This window comes from Fusarium oxysporum, chromosome I (assembly GCF_013085055.1).
Source record: "Fusarium oxysporum Fo47 chromosome I, complete sequence".
NCBI classification, from domain to species: domain Eukaryota; kingdom Fungi; phylum Ascomycota; class Sordariomycetes; order Hypocreales; family Nectriaceae; genus Fusarium; species Fusarium oxysporum.
This window is the reverse complement of record NC_072840.1, coordinates 5,799,240-5,817,278: the sequence shown is the minus strand read 5'-3', so window position 1 is coordinate 5,817,278 and position 18,039 is coordinate 5,799,240. Positions and strand designations below refer to the sequence as shown.

At 52.0% G+C, this 18,039-nt stretch overlaps 3 protein-coding genes across 3 annotated transcripts; 1 reads left to right on the top strand and 2 right to left on the bottom strand.

Annotated features, from left to right (window-relative positions):
- Positions 1 to 471: 471 nt before the first annotated feature.
- Positions 472 to 5,507, bottom strand: FOBCDRAFT_123946 (kinesin; the record flags this gene model as incomplete). Its single annotated transcript, XM_059607774.1, has 3 exons — positions 472 to 5,012; positions 5,062 to 5,385; positions 5,441 to 5,507. The coding sequence occupies 3 exons, from the start codon at positions 5,505 to 5,507 to the stop codon at positions 472 to 474; spliced, it is 4,932 nt and encodes a 1,643-aa protein (XP_059463954.1).
- Positions 5,508 to 9,686: 4,179 nt separating this feature from the next.
- FOBCDRAFT_213503 (uncharacterized protein) lies at positions 9,687 to 11,785 on the top strand. Its single transcript, XM_031194783.3, has one exon. The coding sequence runs from the start codon at positions 9,736 to 9,738 to the stop codon at positions 11,764 to 11,766; it is 2,031 nt and encodes a 676-aa protein (XP_031029521.2). The 5' UTR covers positions 9,687 to 9,735; the 3' UTR covers positions 11,767 to 11,785.
- Positions 11,786 to 12,033: 248 nt separating this feature from the next.
- FOBCDRAFT_284793 (uncharacterized protein) lies at positions 12,034 to 17,399 on the bottom strand (the record flags this gene model as incomplete). The annotated part of the gene is made up of 4 exons (XM_054703000.2): positions 12,034 to 12,854; positions 13,133 to 13,241; positions 13,301 to 13,498; positions 13,548 to 17,399. 4 exons carry the CDS (start codon positions 17,397 to 17,399, stop codon positions 12,034 to 12,036), a joined length of 4,980 nt encoding a protein of 1,659 aa, XP_054558975.2.
- Positions 17,400 to 18,039: the final 640 nt, after the last annotated feature.

Sequence of the window (18,039 nt, the reverse complement as noted above, 5' to 3'; positions counted from 1 at the left end):
AAGCAAAAAGTAAAAAAAAGAAAAAAAAGAATCCTCCAAACTCCTGGCCAGTGCTTGAAAACTTGGTTGGGATGCCCGACGACGAAAAAGAGCGCCAGACCGACAATAAAACTCGAGGGGGAATATAGTGAACAACATCAAATCAGAAACGTGATGACACATAAAGGCGTTGCAAAAAGAATCCCATCCCAATCAACCCCCCAATGCTGAATGTGTGTCCCGTGATCAAAGACTCCGGGGCGGGCCGCGCAAAAGCCGGCTAGTCACAGCTTCGCCTCTTCTAGAAGCAGTTCAAGCTTCCCTTCTTCTTCTTGCCCTTGTTGATGGCATTCATACGCTCCTCGAGCTGGCGACGGGCAGCCTCGGCAGCCTGTCGCTTCTTGCGCTCCTCCTCCACAGCTTGGAGACTCCATCTGTTGTCCTGAACAGGCTCGGGAGGAGGGCGGTCCTTGAGCTCCTTGACCTCGACCTCTAGCTCACCAGCACGCTTCTTCCAGGCATCACAATCGGCCTTAACTTTATTAGATTGCCTTTCCAGGTCGGTAAGAGCCTCCTCGAGTGTCTGGGTAAGCTGACGCTCCGCATTAAGGTGCTTCTCGATGGTTCGGATACGCGCTTCCTGGTCTTCAGTAATATGAGAGATGTTAATGTTGTCCTTGCTGATAGGACGCCCGTTGGTGGGTGAGCTGGGAGCTCCATTGACGGGAGATCCCGCACCGTTTGGCAGAGGGGGGAGAGGGATAGCTGGTGGGGGTGATGGGAGGGAGACGTGAGATGCGCTCTTGCGAATGGTCGAGTTAGAGTTTGACCGCTGGACGCCAGCCGCCACTTCGTCCATCTTAGTCTAGGAAGTGTTAGTGAAGTCCACAAATTATCATGCAGAGACAAGCTTACCTGGAGAGCTGCATAATCTTCCTTCAAGACCTGCAATTCGGCAGTGAGGCGTGCAGTAGCGGCATTGGCCTCAACCAATTGACTGTTACGTTCCGTCTGCAGGGTGCTCAATCGGTTATTGGTGATTTGAACCTCGTCAAAGTTATTCTGGAGCTGCTCCTCAAGCTCCTCCACAAGTCTGCTGTTCTTCTTGCTTCGGTCATCAAGATCTGTCATCCTCTTCTTGGCGATCTTGATCTGCTCAACTAGAGGACCAGAGCCAGCACCTCCATCAAGCATTTCAGCCAAAGCAACCTTGGCGTCTTCAAGATCCTTCATGATCTTCTCATTAATAGATGTGAGCTCGTTGACATGTGACTCAATCTCGGCCCGCTTGGCCTGCTCCTCGTCAAGAACCTTCTTGCTAGCAGCAAGCTCATCGATACGCTCCACCAACTTCTCTGCATCAGCGTCAAGGCCAAGAGCCATGGCGACATGGGAGGCTGCCTTGTTGAGTTCATCGCGAACCTCTGCAAGCTCAGTCTCCAATCGGAGAGCACTCTCGGCATGCTCGGATAGCAACACTTCAACCTGCTCTTCGTAGCCCTTCTGCTCGGTCGTCTTAAGATCAGCCAGGGCCTTAGCGTGCTCAGCCTTGAGCTCCTCGAGCGATGTCTCGTTACTCTTCGCGCCCTCATCATGGGCTGCGATCTGCCCCTGAAGCTTGGCAATAAGCTCTAGCTGTCGGGAGTTGTCCTCTTGCACAGCGTTGTGAGTCTTGTGGAGCTCATCCAACTCGGCGCGAGCAGCAGCATGAGCCTGCTCCAGTTCAGCAACCTTGGTAGCGTTGCTGTTGATGATCGCCTTGTACTCATCAATCTCGTTGCGAAGGAAGCTGATAAGGTTCTGTTGTCGTTGCTCAGCATCGCTGTTTGGCTCATCCTTATCGCCATTCTGGGATCGAGAGGCAGAGATTTGAGCATGGTTAGAAACAACTCGAGCCTCAAGCTCCTCAATCGTACCCCGCATCTGGGTTTCTGTTGTTGCCATGGAATCAAGCGCCTCCTTGTGCTTCTGCTCCCAGGTGGCCAGCTCAGTCTGGAGCTCGGCAATACGCTGCTCATGCTTGGAGTCAGCATTGTTGGGCTCCTGGAGACTAGACTTGGCAGCAAGTGCTTGTCGCAGTGACTCAAGCTCAGTTGTGAGTGCTTGCTCACGAGCCATGTGAGCGTTCCTCGTATCAGAAAGTTGTCTCTCATTCTGCTCAAGCTGATCCCGCAGTGTTGCCACCATGGACATCTCTACAGGGCTGGCCTTGAGACTGGATCGTTCTCTTGTCAGTCCCGAGATGATGGTCATCTTGGTTTCCATCTCCTTCTTCGCTGCTGCAACGTCTGCTTCTAGTTCCTGAATGCGTTCGCTCCTGACGTGCAGTTCATGGATCGCGGCATTCAAGTTCAGCTCGAAGCTCTGCATGGCCTCGGGCTGAGCGCCGAAGTGCTCAGAAGCAATGTTTCGCAGTGACGAAAATGAGCGCTGGGCACGGTCGACAACGAGCAGGTTCTGACTTGACTTGCGTCGAATAACAGGAGTGCTGGAACGAGGTGATGTAGCTTCCATGACACGGGCACGAGATAGGTCAGTCTTGAGCTCCTCAACAATATCGAGGGTCTCGTTGTGCTTGAACTCAAGCTGAGCATATCTCTCGGCCAATTCTCTTTCAGCAGCTTCACGTTCCTGGGCCATTGACTTGAGTCTTTGGAGCTCTGCAGCAATCTCAACATTATCGTGCTGGGGCAAGTTCTCCGTCGATGCGGCTGCGGGCTTCGTGGTAGCAGTTTCGTCGTCAGACAAGATGTCACCGTTCGATGAAGCGGCAGTGGCAGGAGAATCCATGGCTGAGGATAATTCCGAAGAGAGCGATCGCGTAAAGGATGACCTTGGCCCAGCCTTCAGATCATTTGTTCTAGAGTCAGAAAGGAAAGACTCGGGTCGGGTATGGGTCGGTGTGGCCACAGAAATAACCGACTCGCGCTTGGGGTTGACATGACGGGCCTCATCAACGGCATCCTGCATCTCAGCAATCTTACGCATAGCATCCTCGTACTTGGCGTGGAGAGAGTCATAGTCATGAAGAGTCGACTCATGCTCCACGCGCAAGTCAATAAGCTCCTGGGTAACATTCTCAAGCTTGTCAGCAACAAACTTGGATTGAGCTGGGCTTGGTGGAGGGCCCTCTTCGGTTGGCTTCTCAAGACGCAGAAGATCCTCATCCACTTCCTTGACAGGGCCAATCTTGGTATGAGGGTGGTCTTCCTCGTCACCCTCAGGAATCGGGTCCTCCATTTGGCTATGGCGACTAACGTGGGAAAGGTTTCGAGAGTGTTCGGCCATAGCACGACGAGACGCAACACCGTTGGTTTGCTCAGCAATGTGGTCGGTTCCGTTCTCGGTCCCGGGTTCCTTGCCATCTTGGATCTGGTCAAGCTCTTGGAGAAGCGAGTCGAGCTTACCGAGACTTCTTTGTCGCTCAACCACTTGCTCAAGTCGGTCGATTTCACGTTGCATCAACTCGGCATCTTGGTCCGCCTCAGCAAGACGTTCTTCAAGGGTTGAGATGTAGTCTTCGCATGACGCCTCATTCTCTCGAACACGGGAAATCTCCTTACGAAGTTCCATAATGATCGTGGCGTTCTTCTCTTCGCCGTTGGTATGTCCATCCAACTTGGCTTCAAGATCGTGTAGATAACTCTCAGTGTTATTCTCTCGGTCCATGAGCTTCTGGAGACGGCTCTGGAGCTGTGAGTTGATAGTTTCGACGTAAGCGCATTTCGTCTCCTTCTCGAGAAGATTAGCCTCGGTGTTAGAGAGAGTGCCGCGAGTAGAAGAGAGGGACTGCTCGAGAGACTGAATCGTTTTCTCGTATTCCATAACGACTTGCTCAACAGCTTGCGCAAATGAATTCGATCGGTTGAGGCGGTCATCTGCCGTATCACCCGATTCCTCATGGTGGTCCGCGCCAGATTCGTTTTCACGAGCGCGCGCCAACTCAGCAATTAGTCGAGCATGACGCTGGCTCAAGGCGGTATAGCTCTCTTGAGTGTCCAGTAGTTGGTTCTGGAGCTCAGTCTCGCGTTCGTTTTGACGCTCAGATCGATCAGTAATTCCTTGCGCGTTACGTCGAGGGCTGTTGCCTCCATGTTCGGCACTGCGAATTTGTTCACGGAGGAAGGCAACCTCAGCCTTGAGGCGGTCAATCACAGATTGCTTATCGCCCTCTTCGACTTGCTGAATGCGCGGTTTCGATTGAATCGCTCGAGCTCGTTGGGCATACTGGACGGTGTTCAGGGTCTCGCTCAAGTGGAATTCGGCCGGCGTAACACAGGCAATCATGTAAGTGATGGCATTACCACCGAGCGAATCTTGTAGCAGTCGAGTAAGTCGAGAGTCGCGGTACGAGACGTGGGAGCCAGGGTTTCTTGACGAAAGCTGGCTGATAACTTTACCAAGGGCGGCAAGACCGGCATTAATAGAGATACCCTCCTTTGCTCGATCGCCCTGAGCTCCAGTGTTCTTCAGTCTTTCACTTCCAGCCAAATCCACAAAGTGAAGTTTGCTGTCGGTTGTCACAGTAACATCCTGGCCCGTCATCGCTTCGAGTGGTACGGAGAAGCGCTTCTCGGCGCCCTGGCCGGACGACTTGTTCTTGCGCTGAACTAGGTTAAGTGAGAAAACAGCATGGGATCGCGACGACTTGGCGTTGATAGCCGTGGCATCGGTCTGGCGAATAGAGGAGCCGAAGTTCAGAGCATTCATGAGGTCGTCCACCGAGTTGATGTCGACTTGTCGAAGGCCTGTCAAGATGATGTTTCCCTTTGTGTCTTCGCGAATGGCCACATTGCCGCGCTCGTTCATCGGGGTCGTTTCGGGGACGAGGAGATCGCGAAGCTGTTCGTTGTAAATCTCGACATATGTAGCTTTCAGCGACCACTCGCGGTCACCAAGCGTATTCTGCTGGCTAAATCCTCGTGGGCCTTTGAGATGGGAAAGAGAACTGCGGTTCGCCTTGGCTTTGGACTTTGGGGTCTCGGGAGTATCGAGCTTTTCAAAGAGCGCTATGGCAGCTCTGGGAATGACACCTGGATATTGGTTAGCAAGCGCAGTCGCCGCTTGTTCGCTTCAACGTACCCATCAGCTCTTGGTCATATTGTTCACCTGGGCCTGAAGTACCCATGGTGTATGATTTGCCAGCACCAGACTGGCCATATGCCATTAAGGATACATTGTAACCTTGGGTGAAAGCGCCAATGCAGTCCGACACATAATCCCACACGCCCTCCTGTTGTGTATCTGAGCTGAAGACTCGGTCAAAAACAAACAGTTTGCGACCTTGAGGGGAATCGATTGCAAGGCTGGTATCGGAGGTCGTTTGGACCATAGCTCGTTGAAATCGCTGCGGAATCAGATCGTATCCAGGATCGTTAGGGTTCAACGGCGGTCGTACTCGAACGGCTGACAACGAACAAGCATTAGTAACCCGAAAGTTTGGTGACAACGGTCGACTTACCGACTTTGACCGCCGTCCGACTTTCGTCGTCTGAGGCTCTGCTCCCGCCTCCAGTCTTGCTCGTCATGCTCAACCTGCTACTGCTTCTAGGATGGGCTCTTGCGATGGCGCTCATGGGCCTTTGAGGGATTCCTCCCGGCGAGGCCGGGGGCGAGGTCGCCATGGCTAAGTTGCGAAAGAAATGCGCGGTGTCTCAGTTCTCGTAATCGTCAACGGCGATGTATGTCGCAGAAGCTGTCAAGGCCACAAAGGGCTTCTTTGTATATTGTCTTCCTCGGAGGGAGAAGAGGTCGTCTTTCAGAACGTCATAGATGATTGCAGCGCCACGAGAGTCGTCGGTTGGTGAGGGGATCGCGAAGTGTTCCAGACGGTCTCACGTGCGGCAGTTGACCTTTGGGGGACTCGTAGAAGTTTCAACGAGTGAGCGCGAGGCGGATGTCGATTGTTTATTCAGACCAGGGGTGTAGGGGGAAAATATAATTAAACAAGCGACCACGGACGATCGGGCGACGGAGTTGTCGAGGGCTGGGTCTAGGTCTGGGCTGGCAATTCCTCGTTCCAGTTGTGGAGCGGGACGTAAGTCGCTAGCGGAGGGGCTTTTGTCAGGGTGGAATTGGTAAAAGGTGAGAGAAAAGAGCGGAGGAGAAGGGAAGAGAGAAGAAAGCGGTGGGAGAGGAGGTTGTAGATGATGCAGAGGCAGGAGAAATAACTTCAACGGGCGGGCCGTTGGCTGTTTGATCACTTTTCAGTTCAGGAGTAGAAAAAGCAACAGAAAAAAAGGGACGGGACAGCCTCAAAGTGGAATCAAGCCCACCAGGGGTAAACTGGACAGTTAGGTTCAGACTTCAGTATCTTCCAGCTTCCTTCGATTCATTTAGGGGACTTTGCCAGTGCCAGCCAACACACACTCAGCGGGATGGAGGGCTGTCAAGTCCGCCCCTGGGGGACTAGAGGTACATTAGCGCTGGGCCGGCTCGGGCAACGTTGTCAGGTACCTCGCGTCTGATGGACGTGATTGCCTGACCCCTGAATCTTAGGGATGGGCTAGTGGCGCTTTAGGTTAGGTGATGGCGGAGAGGACGCCTACTGGTTGGACAGCTTCGCTTTAACTGGATCCCCCCCCCCCCGGCGCTGGTAACCTGGTCCGAGCAACCAGGCCCAAGGCCAGTACTTTAGTGGCATGGACCCTCCAAATGGTTTGTATGCTTGGACCCTTTGCATCAGTGCCATAATCTGAATAATATTTGGTGATAGTGTTGGAAGAGACTGATTGGGACTTTACTGGACCAATTAAGCTGTGAGAGTCAGTTCTCATTTCTTTGAAATGTGACATCCAACGTGCTGATTCATGAACCGTATTCCTGAGAAGAAAAAAACTCCATTTGTTCTCGCACTACTTGGCCGATCCCAGCTCGACCCAAGCAACAGGCAACGCATCCTCGTGGATGTTGAGAGTTAAACTGCTTAATCAGGCCTTATTTATGATCGTCTTTGCAAGCAACAAAGTCAAACCAACCACCTTGATTAGTCTCTCGGACCAATTCAAATGCCTCTTCAGCCCGAGGTGATCTTTTCTGTTCTTTCTGTTCAGGGGCTGAATCTAATATCCGACGCGTCCAAACTAACTTAGCGGCACATCGTCGCGTTTGTCGGATGGGTATGGCTGGATGTCATCAAACCAATGCAAGAACGGTAACCGATATACCGGTTTCACGCCAAGTTTCCATAGAAGAAAAGAATACCGTTAGACATTGACTCAACGGTGAATTTGATGTCTTGTGTCGTCGACAGAGTTTTCAACGTCCCCTCTCGATGCGTTGTCAACTTGACCCATATCGAAACTTACCTTGCGGTTATGGCGGTCACGCAGCAAAATACATATGCAAGTACCTTGATATCACGAACATCGACGCGTATCACTCTGCAGACAATGCTACACGGAACGCACCAGCAACCGCCCCATGCACACCATCCCGTTTAACAATTTCGTTGCTTTTGGCGCCCGAGACAACTATCAAGATCCCTCCGATAACTAACCCATCAACCATCTCCTTTAACTTTCGTCCCATCTACTGTTACAGTAAGATCCAGGGTCTAAGACGATCGTCTCCTAAATAATCGGGCAGATAATTAATAACCTGAGACTTTCTCTTCAGCGCTTTACCCATGTCCCTCTGAGCCTAGCCTGGAGCTCACATGGCGCCCCATTTGAAGCGAGGCCTCTTGGTCGATTAGTTACGGAGTATTGAATGGCATCATTTCGCGACATGAGAAGCAAAATGTGGAAACAGTTACTGTGACCGGCATGGTTTCTGTCCGCGTTTGGAGTCGTATTCAACTGCGGAAGCAAATCGCGGGGGTCAAACACACCACGCCCACGGTATGTTTCAGGTCCAAGCCCCCACTCCTAATCCCAATGAAACCTTGATACTTCGAACCTGTTACTATTATTTCTTCTTTTGAACAATCTTACATGACCTGACAAGTGTTCGACGGTGAGCTATCGTAGGTTATGAACTGTTGGTCCTTGTTAGACTCTCTTGTCTGCCTGGCAAGGCCATTGTTACATCAAGATATCAGGCACTGCATGTCTGATTGTCCGAGACACTTCGTCTCACCAAAGGAAAGCCACTTGGTCAATGGAACGCATGCATGTTACCAGCATGAACTACCGGAGACCTCGGCGGTTGAGCCTGTCTTATTCGTCAGCCTTAAGAATTTCGTTCTCGCTTGTTGCTTCATAAAATCGCCAGGGATCTTGGTTGTCACAGTAGCTGTCAATGGTCGGCTTATCCACTATCAAAACAACAGGGCTGGTGCTCAGTCGGTGCCACTGAGAAAATGTCTTCACGAGAAAACGAGTCAAGAATTGAACTCTTGGAGTGGACAGACACCATGGAAACGGATATAAGATGTGGATTGTGTTAACTTCCTATACCTCCACTTCGCTAGTTGGATCTACCAAACACACTGCTGATTACCACGATATAGCTCCAAACACTGCTATATAAACTATATAGCTTGGTAATAGTCCAACTATTCACAAAGCCCTGTGATTAAACATGAAACTTTTGTTATCGCAATGTTACTGTTCCTTTGCAGGATAGACCATCTCTATATTTATCCCTGTCCCTACCCTGAACCGTCCATATTCCATGAATTATAGACACTGACTCTTGCTTCGACTTCCTTTTGACAACCGCCACGATGTTGTGCCTCCTCATTGAGACTTTACAACGTCACGATGTGACGTTGCGCAGCGTGGTTACTGACGCATGTTGTGTTCGCTAAACAGCTTCCCCTGTCGAGGAACGGCACTGAAGGTTGAAGCTTGCATCACGGAGAGAAGATAGTCGGAGAATGAGAGACGAGTCAGTATGTGTATGATGTATCATCAATAAAGCAGCGTGATATAGCACAGGATTCTGACTTACACATAAGCTTCAATCCTCGCCGTTGAGATCGTCATCAAATGGACTTCGCTTCGGAGTATCGTCTATATCTTAGGCTATAATCGACGGTATTATTATATTTTCGACCAAGTCTTATCATTATGCTAAGGAATACGTTTTGTTTTCCTGGGATCAAATACGAGATGATGCCTCCTTTGAGGATTTCTCTTTTCTCCTCCGTGCCTCAAGTGATCGTGGTTTGCGAGGATCACCTGGACTACATGCCTATGGAACTCTGTCACCACTGAGGGAAGGTCGCAGTTATGATTGGAGAACTGATACTTGCATGGAACGTAAACTTGGAGAACAGCGGTGACTATCGTGGATACTGTACTCTGTAGATATTGTGCTAATCCGAAAAATGGCATGAACTTGGCACTGTCCTAATCTTTTTGACCAATTTTATCAAGGAAGCACAAGCCCTCATGCGGAAGCAAGCCGCTGGAAGGTCATATGATGACTGCCAAATTGTGACAAGAAAGTGTATGGAGAAGATAACAAGACGAATAGTTCTTGTCAAGTCTCACGAGAGCTATAGGTTACTCTACATATACGCAGCCGAGATCTGTGATAGACTAAAACAAATTACTACACTGATCAATGACTACCACTCAACAAGGGCATGAAGCCATGCGTAACATGAGTCTATTGTATCTCATATCTCATTTTCACTCGGTAGAGGTGAGTGGCCAGCTCCTTAACAGCTACACGTGACTTTGGCGTTTTTCGTGTGCCATCCAGACCAAGGTCGTCGCGTCACAGCGCGCCCCGCCATTGACCGTAGAGAGCCTCAACTTCAAATTAACGATCATCAATGGTAATCGTCCAAATATCGCAAACAAAATGGCGCCCGATGTGATTGATCTCATCTCATCGAGCCCGCCACCAAGCCAGTCCATTCCACCCTCTGCACAAGTACCCGAGACCAATCACATCGTTGAACCAGAGAAGCGACACCTGCCAAGCATCGACGCAACCCATTCTGTATCACCTGGACTATTTCTCTCCGATGATTTCGATACAACGATAGACCTCGATGAGTCAATATTGGTCGATTCAAACCCGAACAAAAGACGATGTCTTTACCCCCCAGCGCAACCACCTCCGCTCAAGCGCAATTCTCCAGCTCCAGAACCTCAAACAATTCTCCCGCCAGTGCGAACGAATGGGAATGGGCGAGCTTCTGTCGCTTCTGACCCTATAGAACTTACGAGTTCTCCAATATTTGCATCACATAGCCAGCTGGAACCTTCGACATATACTGGCAAACCTTCGACAGATACTATCAGCAAGCCCACTAAACAACCGCTTGACGCTGAAGACTCTGATCCTTTCGCAAGTTCACCACAACCAGTGCGACGATCGCCTCTAAAGCCCAAGCCACTCGCAAGACCTATAGAATCTTCCGACCCTTTCGCAAGTTCACCCCATCAAGCGCCGGTAACGACCAAGGTGCCCGAGGCTATCATAACATCACCGCCTGCGCCTCCGCCGAAACCTGCACCAAAGCCAGCCCCAAAGAAGAATGCCACATGGGATCCAATCTCTAGTTCGGCGCCAGATGTCTTCTCTTTCGATTCATCACCGCCACGGAAGAACAATAACGTTATTAACATTGACGACTCCGATGGCGGGGACGGTTCCGAGGATGAATTGCCAGATATCGCTTCTTTCGATGTTGCCAAGATGCGACGTCGATCGCAACTTCAGCGCTCACAAAGCGATGTTGTATCATCAAGATCTCGAACAAAGCCCGCAGCTTCGAATACAAAGTCAGCAGCAGAGCGAGCACGAGAAAAAGAAGCAAAGGCAGCAGCCAAAGAAGTCGAAAAAGAGACCAAACGACGAGAGAAACAGGAAGCCAAGGAAGCCAAACTTCGCGAGAAGGAACGCGCTGCCGCGTTGGCAGAGGTCAACAAGCTACGTACAGACAAGAAGGTTTCAACGCCAGAAATGATGGTCGATATCCCTTCGAGTCTAAATGCCACAGTCACAACTGAACTTCAGACCATGCTAGAACCTTTTGATGTGCAGTACACAATTTGGAATAGCCCGGTCGACAATGTGATCAAATGGCGAAGAAAGGTTCGCAGTCGATACAACGACGAGATTGGTCTCTGGGAGCCAATTCCTCTTCGCCTTGAGGATGAGAAGCATGCTCTCGTTGTGATGCATGCCGATGAGTTTGTGAAGCTGGCGCAGGACGACCAGATTTCAACTCATGTTGGCAAGATGCAAAGACATTTTGCTGATCATTCTCTCGTCTACTTGATTGAGGGCCTCACACCCTGGATGCGCAAGAACAGAAACCTTCGTAATCGTCAATTTACATCGAACGTTCGCGCTCAAGAGGCTGCGGCTTCTACTGCAGGTCGTCGACGAAACAACCCCCCTCCGGAATACGTATCCGAGGAGTTAATCGAAGATGCGTTGTTGCAATTGCAGGTGATGCATGAGGTCTTGATCCATCACACTATGATACCGATGGAAACAGCCGAGCAGATCCTCACATTCACGCAGCACATCTCGACAATACCATATCGAAAACAACGCGACATTGCGACACTTGGAGCAGGGTTTTGCATGGAGAGCGGACAAGTCAAGACAGGCGAGGACGCCAAAGACACCTACGTTCGTATGTTGCAAGAGATTGTCCGAGTCACGGCCCCCATCGCATATGGAGTCGCGGCGGAATTTGGCACCGTCAGCAGTCTGGTTCGAGGCTTAGAAGAGCGCGGGCCAACCCTTCTCGAAGGCGTGAAGAAGAGCGCAAACAAAGATGGTGCTTTCACAGATCGCATGGTTGGCCAAGCAGTAAGTCGACGCATGTACAAAGTTTTCACGGGAGTGGACGAGACAAGCACAGATGTTTAGAATAGTGTGTATTATGTATTATATGTAATGATTCTATGAAGACCATCGAACATGATACGATGCAGTTCTAATGAGACCTATGAGTTCATCGTTAGCTAGTGTTACCATAGAAATGACAACAAAGATGATTTGTGAACAAGCTGTCAGACAGCGGTTGGACAAAATTGTTTCCACATTGTGTATTTCAGTACAGGTCTGTGTAATTGCTTCTTCATCATAAAGCTTGGGTGTGTTGTGAGTAGAAGAAGAAAATTTTGAACATACCATTTAGCGAGATACGATGTCCTCATCTTCGAGCTTGCGCTTTCGCGATGTTGGCTTGAAGAATGAGTCCATCGTCTTTTGTTTCGCGTCGAACTTGGCGCTGCCAATTCCGCCCCGGGTCTTTCTCAGACCTTTGAGGTGGTCGACGCTGTTGATCTTCACGACGCGCATCTGGAGATGCTTGTCGGAAGAGTCACGCGTGATGAGGGCCTCGATGTAGCCGGTGTTGCTCCATGAAGGGCGCACGAAACCAGATGTCTGACCTTCCAGTTCGGCATCTGGACCAGCAGATGAGGAGGTTCTGTCCCGGAGTGCTTTGTAAAAAGTACCGAGAATGATACCGTGAGCGACGATGCAGACGGTCGAGTCTTCGTGCAATCGAGGTAAATGCTCGTCCAAGAAAACATCAGCCCTCTTCCTCATCACCTGCGGTGTCTCAGAGCCCTCATGCTTCGTCGCAGCCCCAAACTTGGTGCCCTCACCCGTCCCAAAGTCCTTCTCCCTCAGCTCCGGCACCTGAATCAATTTCAGGTCCTTCGCGCGTTTCTGCGCATCGAGGATAGCCTGGGCGGTATGCACCGCGCGGCTGAGGTTCGACGAGAAGATGCGATCAATGGCGACGTGCTCAGAGAGGTGAGATGCTAGCCGTTGAGCTTGCATGACGCCGTGGGCAGTCAAGGCTGAGTCGCGAGACCCGGCATAGAGGTTTGCGACGTTGTCGACTGTCTCTCCATGGCGTATGAGGAAGAGACGCATCGTTACATTGTTCAGGAAGGCCACGCCAGAAGCAAGCTGGGCATGATGATTGTTGATGGTTGAGAGAGCTGGAGGAGAAAAAAGTCAGAAATTTGTAGTGCAGATTTCGTGCTGACTCATCAGGTTTGAGGCTAGACCTTAAGTGAGCTAGCTCCAATTGAGCACTCGGAATTTTCGCTTCATGTCAATGCGCAACATTATTGGCCAACTAAATCGTGAAATTCGTAAAGCTAAACAAGACAAAACTCCGAACTAATCATACAAATTTCCAATCCCAAAATTCCCAAGATATAATTCATTAAGAGATACCCCATTAATCAATCATTAAAAGCTGTTTATTTCTTACCGGTGACTGTGCCGACGACGTCACCAAGACCAAGGCTGCCGAGGATCTTCTTGAGGCCAAGACCTCCGAGAAGACCATCGAGCAGACCACCAAGACCAAGACCGTTAAGCTGAAGACATTGTTAGCAAGATGATCAATTGATTGTGACGACGAATGGTTGAAACATACCAGAGGACCCAGGATGGGACCGAGAAGCTTGCCAACAAGGCCAAGCACACCGCTGAGCAATAGACCAACAGCAGCGACAATCTGGAAGAGAGGCTCGGCAAGGAGACCCCAGAGAGGGTTGATCTCCTTCTTGGCGTGAGGCATACCTTCAAGCTTGCGCTTGCCCTCCTCAATGGTGGTTTGAATCTCAGTAGAGAGCTATTATCTTGTTAGCGAGTGCTTCAGGGTATGGGAACGTGATACTAACCTCCTTGAGCAAGTTGGCAAGGTGAGCCTCCTCGGGAGTGGCCTCACCACCAGCAACCTTCTGCTTAGCGTTGCGAGCGATACGGCCATCGGGGTCAAGACCACGGATGATGCCGTTGGTCTCAGTCAGGATCTTACCACCATCCTCGATGAGAGGCTTGACCTGTCGGACAAGTTCCTCCTCATCACGATCCTCAGGCTTCTGAGCCTCAGCAGCGCTGATCTTGTCGTTGATGGACTTGCAGATGGGTCGGAGCCTCTCAAGGGTTTGCTCAATCTGGTAAGCCAGTTGTTGAGCGAGCTTCTTGTTCTTCTCAGCCTCCTCGGTCTTCTTGGCCTCCTCGGCCTCAGCCTGCTCGCGCTTGAGTCTCTCCTCCTCAGTCTCGCCCTCGGGCTCGGGCTCCTCCTCCTTGGGGATGTCCTCGAGAAGAGAGACGTGACCGATGACGGAACCCTTCTGGTTGAAGACATCGCCGTCCTCATCGATCTCCTTGCCAGCGCAGTCGAGAAGCTCACCGCTGGTAAGCTTGCCGATGATGTTGCCATCAGCGTCAACGACGTTACCCTCGCGGTTCACCTTTCGGCCAGCCAGAGGGTTGTGCTTCTGCTCCTTCTCAGGCTCCTCCCAGCGCTCAGCCTTGCCAATGACATTACCGTTGGAGTCGGTGATCTCACCGTCATCATCAACAGCGCGTCCAGCAAGAGCCTTAGCGTCACCAATGACAAGTCGGCCAACAACCTCACCAGCTCCGTTGACGACCTTACCGTCCTTGCCGACGGTGCAGTTCTTGAGCTGGGCGAAGGGGCCCTCCTTCTTACCACCGCGCTCGCCCTCAGAGACGAGCTCGGCCTTGCCAATGATGTCGCCAGACTCACTTCGGATGTTTCCATCCTTGTCAGACATGCGTCCGACAAGCTTCTGGACATCACCCTCAATGACACGGCCGTAGATCTCGCCAGACTCGCTGACGAGGTTACCGGCCTTGTTGACGCGCTTGCCAGCAAGAGCAGATTTGTCGACGGGCTTCTCCTCCTCAACCTCAGGAGCCTCCCAGCGCTTGGCCTTACCGACAGTGTTGCCACGGCGGTCGAGAATGTCACCATCCTCATCGACCTCGCTGCCCTTGAGCTGCTTGGGATCACCCTCGATGACCTCACCAACCTGCTCGCCCTGGTACATGACACGACCATCAGACTCGACGGTGGCGCCGGGGAAGTGCTCGAAGGGAGCGGATGACTTGTCCTCACGCTCAGAGACAGAGACGGGCTCGGCCTTGCCAATAACCTCGCCAGAGTCGTTCCAGATGTCACCATTCTCGTCGGCGCGCTTGCCAACAAGCTCCTTCAGTTCACCCTCAACAACCTTGCCGACGACAGTACCGTTGGCATCGACGAGCTTGCCGACCTTGTTAACCTTGGAGCCCTTGAGGATGGAGCGATCCTTCTTCTGGACGCGGTCCCACTCAGCGAGGGGCTCAGCCTGGCCGACGACCTTGCCGTCTCTCCAGATCTTGCCATTCTCATCAGCCTTGAGGCCAACGAGCTGTCGGATCTCACCCTCAGTGACCTTGCCGATGGTGTCTCCCTTGTCGTTGGTGAGACCACCCTCCTTGTCGACAACAGCTCCCTTGAGGATGGAGAAGTCCTTTTGCTCACCACGCTCCCATTCGGGAAGAGGCTCAGCCTTACCAACGGCCTTACCGGTCTTGTCCCAGATGGTACCCTGGTCGTCAGAAGCCAAGCCGATGAGTTGCTTGATCTCACCCTCAACGACCTTACCGAAGAGATGACCCTTCTCGTTGACGAGGTTTCCGTTCTTGTCAACAGTGGTGCCCTTTAGGATGCTGTAATCCTTCTGCTCACCACGCTCCCACTCAGGAAGAGGCTCGGCCTTTCCGACCTTCTTGCCAGTCCTGTCCCAAATAGTACCCTGCTCATCAGCAGTGAGGCCAATGAGTTGCTTGATCTCGCCTTCAGTGACCTTGCCGATGAGGTGACCCTTGTCGTTGACGAGGTTACCCTCCTTGTCGACGGTGGTACCCTTGAGGATGGAGAAGTCAAGCTGCTCGCGGTCCCACTCGGGGATGGGCTCAGCCTTGCCAAGCTGCTTGCCGGTCTTGTCCCAGATGACACCTTGGTCGTCACTGCTGAGGCCGATGAGTTGCTTGAGCTCTCCCTCGACAACCTTGCCGAGCTTGTCGCCCTTCTCGTTGACGAGATTGCCCTCCTTGTCGACGGTGGTGCCCTTAAGGATGGAGAAGTCGAGCTCCTTGGCAGCCTCCTCGCCCTCAGCAGCCTTCTCTTCAACGGCCTCTTCACCCTCGGCGGCCTTGTCCTTGGCCTCCTCAGTGGCATCGCCAGTAACTTCCTCGCCCTCGGCAACCTTGCCTTCGGCGGTCTCCTCACCTTCAGCAAGCTTTCCTTCAGCAGCCTCTTCGCCTTCGGCGACCTTGCCTTCAGCAGTCTCTTCACCCTCGGCTGCCTTGCTCTTGGCATCCTCGGGGAGGTCACCAGCAGCTTCCTCGCCCTCGGCAACCTTGCCTTCGGCGGTCTCCTCACCTTCAGCAAGCTTTCCTTCAGCAGCCTCTTCGCCTTCGGCAACCTTGCCTTCAGCAGTCTCTTCACCCTCGGCTGCCTTGCTCTGGGCTTCCTCAGGGAGATCCTTACCGGCTTCCTCGCCTTCGGCGGCCTTGTCCTGGACCTCATCGATGACACCAGCAGCTTCTTCACCAGGAGCCACAGACTTCAGGTCATCACCAGCCTTGGACTTATCACCGTCATCACCAGGGGCCTCGCCGCTGGGGATCTCGTCGGCAGCGTCAGACTTGTCGGGAACCTCAGACTTGGGAACCTCGTCTTGGGCACCCTCAGTCTTCTCCTGGAGCTTCTCCTCGACCTCCTCAGGCTTGGGAACATCCTGCTCGTCGACCTTGGAGGCAACATCCTCCTTGGCCTCCTCAGGGATATCCTTGGCTTGTTCAGGAACACCCTCAGCAGTATCCTCTGCCTTGCCGGTTGCCTCCTTAGCCTCCTCGGACTCTGGGGGGATCTCCTTCAGCTTGTCTCCAGTGTCAGGAGCGTCGCGGTCCTCGAGGCTGATGTCCTTCTGGTCTTGGCCCTCAGAGTTGACATCGGGTGTCTCGTCCTTGACCTCTGGGGCTCCGGGTGTCTCGGCTGGTGTCTTTGTGTCGGTAGCTTGGGAGGTGGCTTCTGACTTGTTGGCAATGCCCTCAGTCGCACCTCCAACGGTGTCTGTGGCGCCCTCTGCGGTGTCGCCAACCGTATCTGTAGCACCCTTCGCTGTATCGCCAACGGTATCCGTAGCTCCCTTTGCTGTGTCGCCAACGGTATCTGTGGCACCCTTCGCTGTGTCGCCAACAGCTCCTGTGGCTCCTCCAACAGCCTTTCCAACGGCACCGGTAACGCTACCGACGGCGCTTCCCAGACCACCAGACTTCTTTTCTTTGGACTGGGTTGTGTATTCGCTCTTCTCCTCGTCGTGGGAGTCCTCTTCCTCTTCAGGCTTGCCTTGTTCTATGGGCAGGGTCTTGCCGAGAACATCGCCTGAAGAGCTGACAACTTCACCGGCTTGATTGACGGTGTTACCAACGAGGTTCTGGAGGTTATCGGTGTCGGCGATCTTGCCAATGGTCTTGCCGGCTTCATCTAGGACTTCTCCGGCATCATTCACGACGCCAGCTCCACTCCTGGGGACTGACTCGAGATTGACTGCAATGGGGACGATAAGCGCCAAACTTGGTGAAGGACTATTGAACGCACCAGGGGATTCCTGCTCTTTGGAAGAGGCAGTATCTTTTGTTGTGTCTTGAACCTGGGAGGAGAGGTCTGCCATGATGTGGTGGTTTTGGACTGGTTCAACTCCTTCAAGATCGAGAAAAGGGTATCTTTCAGATAAGAGAGGATTAATGGGGTATCGTTGTGTTAGTTGGGAATTGTTATTGTTAATGGGATTGTTGTTTTGGGTATCGCTTCGCAAGTTGGCCAAGAATGGAATGAATTGATACTTTTGTCGAAACCGCAACCACCACCACATCTTCAACTACTTATACCGACACACGGCTCATACAAAACAAGTTTTACTGCCAGGCCATTCTCGATTTCGATCACGTCAATTCAAAGTCACAACGTCAGTGTGAGCCTAACTTTCTAGCCATGATACTGCGCCGCACCTTGCTATCGGACGAGAAAGCTGCAACAGCCACACGTCATGATGAAGATCTAAGCGCGGGGAGGGTGTGGCGAGAGCTGTTGGATGACGTTATAGGGAGCTCTCCTAACATGGATATGTTACACAATGAGCAATGGGGCGAAGAGCTCTAGAGTCCAAGGTGCCGTGTAAGTGCCCCAGGCCCAGGATGAGGCTGCTCTACCTTCCCGACGAGAATGTCCAGCGGTTGGAAAACAGGCTTGCGGGGTGGAGGATGCACACCATCTACGAGACGGAGCTGGGTATGGATCGAGATGAGAAACTG

What these genes read in the sequence shown, in the direction of transcription:
- FOBCDRAFT_213503 (XM_031194783.3), top strand. Translation starts at nt 9,736, where the DNA reads ATGGCGCCCGATGTGATTGATCTCATCTCATCGAGCCCGCCACCAAGC.